Source organism: Muntiacus reevesi, chromosome 2 (genome assembly GCF_963930625.1).
Source record: "Muntiacus reevesi chromosome 2, mMunRee1.1, whole genome shotgun sequence".
NCBI classification, from domain to species: domain Eukaryota; kingdom Metazoa; phylum Chordata; class Mammalia; order Artiodactyla; family Cervidae; genus Muntiacus; species Muntiacus reevesi.
This window is the reverse complement of record NC_089250.1, coordinates 266,276,138-266,285,249: the sequence shown is the minus strand read 5'-3', so window position 1 is coordinate 266,285,249 and position 9,112 is coordinate 266,276,138. Positions and strand designations below refer to the sequence as shown.

Here is a 9,112-nt window from a genome sequence, read left to right as displayed (position 1 = left end):
TGGAATGAACTTGAAATTTATCACTCCAGGCCCAGTGGAAGCTGGGAGTCCTGACAACTGGACAACCAGGGAAGTCCCCTCATTGAACTACTGACCTGTTTGGATTAGGTCCTTTTCTTCTTTGTTTTCATCAGGTTTTTGTGTTTCCTCTCTCCTGCCTCCTCTTGAGATTACTTGAATACTTTCTAAGAATTCTTTTAAATGTATCTTTAGGTGTATCAGCATTTTTTAGTATTGCTCTGGGGATCACAAACATATCCTTACCTATTCGTTATCTATGGATGGTGTCATGTCACAGCGCAGAGGCTCTGCCAACACAGTCCCGCTCACCCTCTTCTTCCCATCATTTCATGCTGTAGTTGTCCTACGGAGCATATCAACACCCCTTACAAATGCCCACAAGTATTAACTTTTAAAATTAAAAAAATATGTATTTACTCGGCTGTGCCAGGTCTTAGCTGCAGCTTGCAGGATTTAGTTCTCTGACTAGGGATGAAACCCAGGCCCCCCTGCAGGGAAGTCCTTAGACATGTATTTTTTTGCTTTAGACAGTCAGAAATAAAAGGAAAAAAAAATTTTTTTTTCTCTATTTACCCGACTTGGGTGGATGAGGCTGCTGCCTTATCAGTGATATGGGTACAACAGTATCTACCCCCAAGGTTGCTGTGAGGATTCAAGCAATTTAGCTGGTTTAATTATTTTCAAAGGTATCAGGTGGGTAGTGTGAGGACTTCAACTGTTATCACACTCTTTTTGACTGCCAACTAAAACATAAACTTACATTTCCCCACCTGTACAGGGACAAGTAGGGGACGCCTCAATAGATGGACATTTATACTTACCAATAAAATGCAAGAAACTGACAAAAAGGGTCTGCAGCGCAGAGGGAAATCATGGAATGTAGGGCTGTGATGGGGCCAAAAGTTTGTATTTTTTTGATTTTTGGCTGCACTGGGTTCTCCCTGCTGTGCACCAGCTTCCTCCAATTGCAGCTCAGGGGCTCTAGAATTCAGGCTCAGTAGTTGTGGCACTCCAGCATAGCTGCTCCGTGGTGTGTAGGGTATTCCTGGACCAGGGATCAAATCCAGGTTGCCTGCATTGGCAGGTGGATCCTTAACGTCTAGGACAAGGCTTTTTTGAGTAGCCCCTGTTCACTAGAATGTTCCACTGAAAACCTAAGTTTGGTTATTAAGCATACCAGAGACAAGAGAAGTGGGATATGGAGTGGAGAGGCCTGGCAGAACCATTTCATTTGCTAATTTCAGCACCTCCTCCACCAAACATAACGCTACCTTCACAGACAGGATCCCCCTTCCCAAGGTGTTTGAACCCACAGGATAATCACTGTGGACTTCCTGGAGACTTAGGGAAATTCATTCTTAAGATAACACCAACTTGTAATATGGAAAAATATGAAATCTGAAAGCAAGGAGAATTAAGCCTTTTTCTTGTCCAGGGCTGGAAGTTTCCAGCACCACCCTCCAGATTCCCTAAGGGTCATGGTCATTTCGGGGTCAATCTCGGCCATTACAGGTACAGGCGTGGAAAAGTTTGAAAAGTTGCAGAGAAGATTCTAAGACAGTTTTGTTTTTAATCCATCCAGACCCGCCTGCTCCCCCTTGTGACCAAGGCCCCACATTGCAAAATAAAGGGTGTAATTAGCTCAGATTTTCCAAGACCCTGTGAGATTTTTGCAAGGCTCCCTTGATTTAACACTACCAAGGCCCAGAAAAGGGCTGCTCCAGAAAGAGAGCCTAGCCTCACCTCAGGCGGGGGCAGAGAGAACCAGGAAGGGGGAGAATTGAGTCCCTCCTCCCAGAGGAGATCCGTGCTTTTCTTTTCTCACTGACATCAACAGGGCTGAAATAGAGAAGCTGATTTATTCATTCTAACCAGCCAATTTACATATGGGGAGAAAGCCAAGTGTGGGTGAGGAACACATTCCAGGTGGAACACACGCTCGGGTCGCTGAGTCAAGATACACTTTGGCACTCTAGCAACCGCTCTGACCCGTCCAACTGTGGGACTTGGGGCATTTTACTTCGGTCTCACTTAACTGCTATGAGATCACTGCTCACTTTTACTCCTTTCCCACTGTTATTACAATTGCTGTCACTGCGAACAGCCACTACTTAACGAAATTATTTGACAAGAAGACTCAAGCTTCTATATGCTTTAGAATATGAGCATACTAACTTTTGCTGCATTGTTTAAAACAAGTGGCAGGAATGGTGACGGAGGGGAGGGCCTTGGTGTCGTGTTCAAGCATCCAGGGATACATCTTCAGGTTTAAACAGGCCATTGCTCCCTGTCAGAGGAAGAAGTTTCTCACGTGGAAGAAAAACAAATCTTAAAGCAAATAACTTTATTTCTATCATTCCTTTTTGAAGAACCAAAGAAATATAGAAAATATAAAAAACACACAAACAGCTGCGATTCAGGGGGGTAACAAGAAGGACCAACACAGCCCTTCAATGCGACAGCCTGCAGCGCGATCGCCTACATCTGTGAGGGGCTCTGCTGGAAGACAGGCCGGCTCCCTGTCCCACCTCAAAGCCAGAGAGTCAGGCTCCCCAGGGGTGGGACCCGGGAATCTGCTTTTTTAAACAAGCATTCCCATTAATATTCTACTGGCAAGGCTTCACCCTAATACCCAAGAAGATTTGGTAATACTTCCTCTCTTTCAAAATCCAGGCTGGAACTCAACCAATCCTAGACTAAACTCAAGAGCAGCACACCGATGCCGCCTGTTGCTTCTCAGAGCTTCAGACTTTGGTGGACACACACTCCGCCCGCCATGTTTTTGGCTCTCTAAGGGCACCTGTCTGCACTTGAAACTGTGGTTCCGCTGTGTGGTTTCATGGCCCCGGGAGTTATTCCCCACCTGAAGTCATGCTCCTCACTGTGTGACATCAGGTGGGGACTGAGGACAAGAAGGTGGCAAGAGGCTCCTAGGCAACAAAGTGTGCTGGTTCCTGGCTGGGGACTTTCAGGAACTGACCATGCAGGAGAGCTGGGAGGAGACCATCAGGACCCAGGCCCTTGCTTAGCAGCCACTGGTGCTTCACAGCCTCGCGGCTTGCAGGAAATGGTTGGTACTGGTTCAATGACTTGGTTTTTCCCTCGCCTGGAGAGGCCTTCATGGGGGAGGGGAGGGGATCCATCGCACAAGGGCACTGTGCGGTCAGCATCTCTGGGGCCACGGAGTCTCGGGTTCACTTGGGGCCCAGGCACTCCACAATCCCATTCCCCTTCATGCCATCGAAGAAGAAGAAGTTGTTGTGAGGGGGGTCCCTCTGAGACAGGGCCTGCAGAGGGAAACAAGAAGAAGGTTCAGCTCAAGTGCTTAAAAGGGGATATAAGGGAGAAAAGAGAATAGACCCCTGAACTGAGAGCTTCTCAAAGCAACAAGGAAACCGGTTCTCGAAAGAGGCTGACTTTGCTCCCCAGGGGCTATCTGGCCATGTCAGGAAACAGTTTTGATTGTGACTGTCCTGTCTCTGCACTCTGTCCCCTATCAGCTGTGCGCCCTTGAGCAGACCATTTAGCCTCTCGGACCTTTACATTCCCCGCGTAAAATGAAAATAACAACTGTTTTATCCTGGGGATTAAGAAAGATGCTTTACCTCCAATATCTAAAACAATGCTTAACTCAGAGAAGCACCAATGGCAAATGGCAGTAACAATTACTTATGAATATTCCACTGAGAAAGGCAGTGATTCATTCTGACCCATCTGAGAACACAGCCTCTGTCACCTGGGGGGACACTTCCAGGGGAAGGCAGTGCTGCTGGCCTCCACAGGACACACCAGGGTGTGACGCCACACAGGGTGGGCGTCCAGAGGGCCTGGAAGATACTAGTCAGCCATGGAAATGGTCATCATTTCGTGGGGTTAACAGAAGGTCACAGCACTGTTAAGAGATGGAGTGACAGTCCCTGGGATTACATGCTGGACCATGAGTGACCTGTGTGGACCGGGGAAAGGTCCAGAGCTAACAGTGAGTTTTCTAAGACATTCTCGACCCAAGAAGGGTTACTGTTTAAAGAGAAGGACATCACCCACACAGAGACGCAACCTGCCAAGGTGCCCGGGAGCTGCGTGCAGTCACTCAGGCAGGCCCGCCTTTACAACGCTGGGCCCTGAGCCTCTCCTCCTTGAACTGAGCGCCAATTCCAGTCCTCATTTGTAAAATGGAGACGATTATACCTATTCTAAGTGCTTATTCCGGAATGAACTGTTCTTCTGGGAAGAAAGTGTTGACCTGAGGCCAGAGGGTAGCTTCTCTGAGCTTGCATATGAAAACACAAACAAATGGCCCCAGCCTATTACTGATCCTGGTGAGTATGAAGCGCGATCCAGCTTGTAACATGCCGGCCACAGAGTAGATTCTCAATAAATGGGAGCTGCTACTGCTTGAACAGGAGGTCCTTTCTCAGTATCTGGGGCCCCCAGGCACTCAGCCAGGTGGAAGGGCACACAGGTGGATCCCAGACGCAAGAGCCCACATTTCAGGAGATAACACAACACGTTTTCACACGAAGCCTGGTAAGGCTGCTGCTGTCAACTCTCAATTCTAGCACTGTAGGCCGGGAGACTGCCCACGAACAGTGAGAGAGAAAGAATGATTAAACCCAAGAAAGCAGGATGAGACAGAGGACAGGGCTAGAATGTGTGGTGTCTGGAAAGATACAAGGAAGGAGGGAAACAGATGATTCCAAGGGAACAGATTCACCCCCATCTCCTGATGTTTACGTTTTACCATGGTCAAATGGTCCCACCAGGGAGAAGGGGGAGGTCTGCCGCCCTCAGATGGCAGACCTTGACTGCCAGCTGGCCGAAGCTGGAACAGTGTTAAGTGAGGGGGAGTGGCAGGGACGAGACAGCAGGGCACGGGGTGAACATGGGGCAAAAGGTAAAGTGCTTCCCGAAGGGGGAAGGGGGAGATTCCAAACACGCCCAGCAACCAAGAATGCAGAGTGCTCTGGCTATCTGGGACAAACAGAAACAAGATGCGGGCAACAGCTGTCCCCGGCAGGCAGGAAGGAGGGGGCGCCCTGGAGGTTGGAATTGGGATGCGGAGAAGCCCCTGCACACAGTGGGGTCAAGACCACCTGCCCAACCCACCACCTCCATCCCACCCAAGAAAGTCAGGGAGCAGCGTCTCAGTGGGATGCATGGAGGTGAGGCTGAGGGCACCCAAGATCTGCTGGCCCAGTGGTGAAGAGCACGGGCCCAGAAGCCGGACGGCATGAGCTTGAGTCCCGGCTTCATCGTTGCTCTGCATCTCAGTGCAGGGACAGCAGTGGTTCCTACCTCACGCATTGTTGTGATGACCAAATGAGTCTATCAAGTTGAGAACAGTCTCCAAGCAGTGGGTGCAGAATGGGCTTTCAACAAATGCTATCTAGCGACTTCCCTGATGCTCTAGTGGTGGGGAATCGATCTGCCAATGCACGGAACACACGCTTGATCCTAGGTCTGGGAAGATTCCACGCACCGAGGGACAATTAAGCCCGTGCACCACAACTACGGAACCCACATGCCCTTGAGAAGTCACCGCAATGAGCAGTCCGTGCACAACTGGAGAGTAGCCCCCACTCTCTGCAACCAGAGAAAGCCCTCTGGCAGCAATAAGGACCCAGAATGGTCAAAAAAAGAAAAAAAAGTCCTAGAGAAAAAACTATGTTTAAAATAAATAAGTGTTATCTATGCTCTCATCATTGTATGATACAAAAACATATTAGGTTCCCACTCTACCCTTGCTGTTCCATCACTGTACTCTTTCCTGCCAAGTCTCTCCACAGGCAGACTCAGAGTCCTTCTCAACACAGTCCTCCTGGCAGCCACTACCGACTCCCCAGACTGGGGGCCTGAGCTGAACCTTTCTACCAGGCTGGGTAGGCGGAAGCAGGAGTGAGACCGTACACAGCTGCGTATGCCTCTCCTCTTCTCCCACTGTGCCTCCTACTGCCTATGCCACAGAGAATTAGATTTAGAGAAAGAATCTGATCCAGAGAGAATGATCGGGAAAGAAAAGAGAGAGAGAGAGAAAAAAAAAGCCTTAAGAAGATGGTGGGACCATCAAATTGAGTCAAATGTTTTTGAAGAAAGTTTGCAGAAACCAAGATGAAGCAGTAGAAGTTGGTTCATTGTTGCAAGTCCACTTCAGTGGTCAAGAATGTGCACAAGGCAAATTCATCACTTTAGGAAAATATCAAAGTCCCCTAAGAAACGAGCACATATTGGGGGGTATGCTACAGTTCTGACAACCCAAATGTTCCAGAAGAGACTTCAAAGTGCTGTTCTGGGTACTATATACATGACCCTATGTGAAAGCTCCCCTTTCGAGAGGCAGAAGGAGACCTACCTAATGTGGGCACAGGGCACCCTGGACAGAGCCTTGTGGGCTCCAGGCACAGGGCTCACGCTCCTCTGGTACTGACCTCCCCTGCTCTACACTCGCCCACGGTGTGTGAAGTAACGAGAGGGAACTTTGATGCCATGGTCATGAGTGGAGGGAAACTGTGAAGCAGACGGGAGCAGTACAGGCTGTGGAGGCCCTTCTTTGGGCCTCGGCGTCCACCCCTTAAGTGCGAATCAGGACAGTGCCCACTTCACAGAGCTGTGAGAAGCAGAATCCGTGGCAAATGTCTCAACACTAGACAGCTGGTCGGTATAGTCAGGGGACGACAGACAGCAGCCCGTGGGCTCTGTGTACAGTTCTGGGCTTATCAGCACAAAGTAGGCACTCCAAGGTCATTTGCTGAAGGCCCACGTGAATGGGCTGGAGAGAAGGGGATGAAGTGGAAAAAGGGAGGAAGAAAGGGAACAGGGAGGTCAGGAGACAAGGATGAGTGTGGCCTGAGAAACCAGGCAGGTCTCTAAGACAGCTCTGTGTTCTCTCTGTCGGCACGTCCAAGGTCCTGGCGTGGAGGGCCAATGATCTATGCCACGGGGACTTTTTTCTTTTCTTTTCTTTTTTCCACAGGGACTTTTTACCTTCACAATTTCCTGGGCCAGGATCCCTCCAACAACTGCACACACTGGGGCCATCTCAGAGAAGCAGTACCTAAAAGAGAAGACATGTGAAACGGAGCTCTGAGCAACAGGAAGGCTGGCGGAGGACATCTGGGAGAGGTCGGTGGTGGGTTTGCCTGAATGAAAACATCTCCCACCAGGAGGAGTCAATTCAGACAGCAATGCTAATACTGGCATCTAGGCGTGAAAAGTAAATCTGATCCAGGTTAGGTGGTGGCAGGGAAAGACATCTGAACCTTGGCAGGCAAGAACTGTTTTACAACTTCTTTTTTTTGAAGTTAAAGGATAAGACTATATCTGTGCATCCTAAAAATAAAGCCCTACAAATACCAGATGTTTCGGTGCCCCGGTCACATTCTCGCAATTCTCTTCTGCCCCACAATGGGCAGTAGGTTCGATATGCTAGTCCCAGACAAATGTCAGGAGCAGGCCTGTGTTAACACGCAGGCGGCTTGGGAAATTCGGGGTCTGAAATTAAAGCACGGGAGCAGAGAAAAGTCTTCACTACCCACGTAGATACCAACCCTTCTGGGCCAAGAGGGAGAACCCAGAGGACAAATTTTAGCTAATACTGTCACCTGCCCCTCCCAATCATCCATCCCAGGCACTCAAACGCTGTCTCCCACCACCTGCCTCGCCAGCTCCCACCCACGAACACAAAGGGGTTTCTGAAATGAGCAGACTGCGGTGCAGGCAAGTTATACGGAAAGCTTCTCTCTGGAGCCCTACCACAGGGAGATCACTTCCAGTCTTCCTGGTTTGGTACACACCCTTCCAGACATTTTTAAAAGGGCACATATCTAAAAATATATAACTGAAAACCCAGGTCACAGCAACTACTATTCACTGTGCCCATACCTATGGGTGGATATTTAAGCTGTTGGACTCTGATCATACACCTCGGTAGAACTGTCCAAACAGTTCCCTATGGCAACTTCCTAAATATACAACTGCTGAGTCCTGATGCCCCCAGAAAGGCTTGACCCATTCAACTCCCACCAACTGGGCTTGGGGGTGACCATCTCCTCACCCCCAGGCTGGGACCAGCACCCCCATCTGTTAATCCATGGAGGCAATTTTTCCTCCTGCTTACCAAGGTCCTCTGAGAAACTATAAAACCTAACAGAGAAAACTACAGCCCAAGAAACTAGTCGCCATAATTCTATTCCTCAAAGATAGTCAATTTTTTCCTTTAAAAAAATTCTCCTTTATGCTATGTGATCCCATTATACAAATTTAATGTCCTACTTTTTTTCTCTTAAAAGTATATAATCTTTAAAAAAAAAAAAGTGTATCATCTCAACAAAATGCCAGTAAATCAAAACAGCAACATACACATGATCACTTAAACAGACACAGAAAAAGCATGGGACAAAACACAGAACCCTTTCGTGATAAACACACTCAACAACTGGGAACAGAAGGAAATTTCTTCACACTGATAAAGGACATCTACAAAAATCCACAGCTAATATCACACTTAATGGCAAAACACTGAAATATCAGGAACAAAACAAGGATGTCTGCTATCACCACTTCTATTCAACATTGTCCTGGAGGTTCCAGCCAGGGCACTTAAGGAAGGCAGGAAAAAGAAACAAGGGGCATCCAGACTGGAAAGAAAGAAGTAATATGTCTTCACAGATGACATGATCTGGTATACAGACAATACTAAGGAAACCACAGAGAAATTATTTGAACTACTGAATTATTTGAATCAAGCTGCAGAATACAAGATTAACATATAAAAAAAAAAATCAATCTTACTTCTATACATCAGCAATGAACACCCTCAAGCAAGATGAAAATGTAGAATTCCATTTACAATAGCATCCAAAAGAATAAAATATTTAGGAATAAATTTAACAACAGATGTGTAAGACTTACTCTCTGAAGACTATTGTTGAAAGAAATAAAAGACTTAAATAAATGGAGAGATATTCCCATGTTCATGGATCAGAAGACTTAATTTTGTTAAGATGGCAATACTCTCCAAATTAATCTATACATTTAACGTAATTCCTCTCAAAATTCCAGCTAACCTTTTTTGTAGAAATGGGAAAATCCACCC

At 47.6% G+C, this 9,112-nt stretch overlaps 1 protein-coding gene across 4 annotated transcripts in view; it reads right to left on the bottom strand.

Moving 5' to 3' along the window:
• Window positions 1-2,350: 2,350 nt before the first annotated feature.
• Window positions 2,351-9,112, bottom strand: part of SAE1 (SUMO1 activating enzyme subunit 1) — a 61,679-nt gene continuing 54,917 nt past the window's right edge. For 3 of the 4 annotated variants that reach the window (XM_065926382.1, XM_065926383.1, XM_065926384.1), the window contains exons 8-9: window positions 7,003-7,072; window positions 3,076-3,308 (exon numbers count right to left, since the gene is read on the bottom strand). In XM_065926382.1, the coding sequence (XP_065782454.1) occupies window positions 3,216-3,308; window positions 7,003-7,072 (163 nt within the window). In that variant the 3' untranslated portion in view covers window positions 3,076-3,215. Of the gene's footprint in view, window positions 3,309-7,002; window positions 7,073-9,112 lie in introns of all 4 variants that reach the window. The other variant, XM_065926385.1, reaches the window with a different exon arrangement.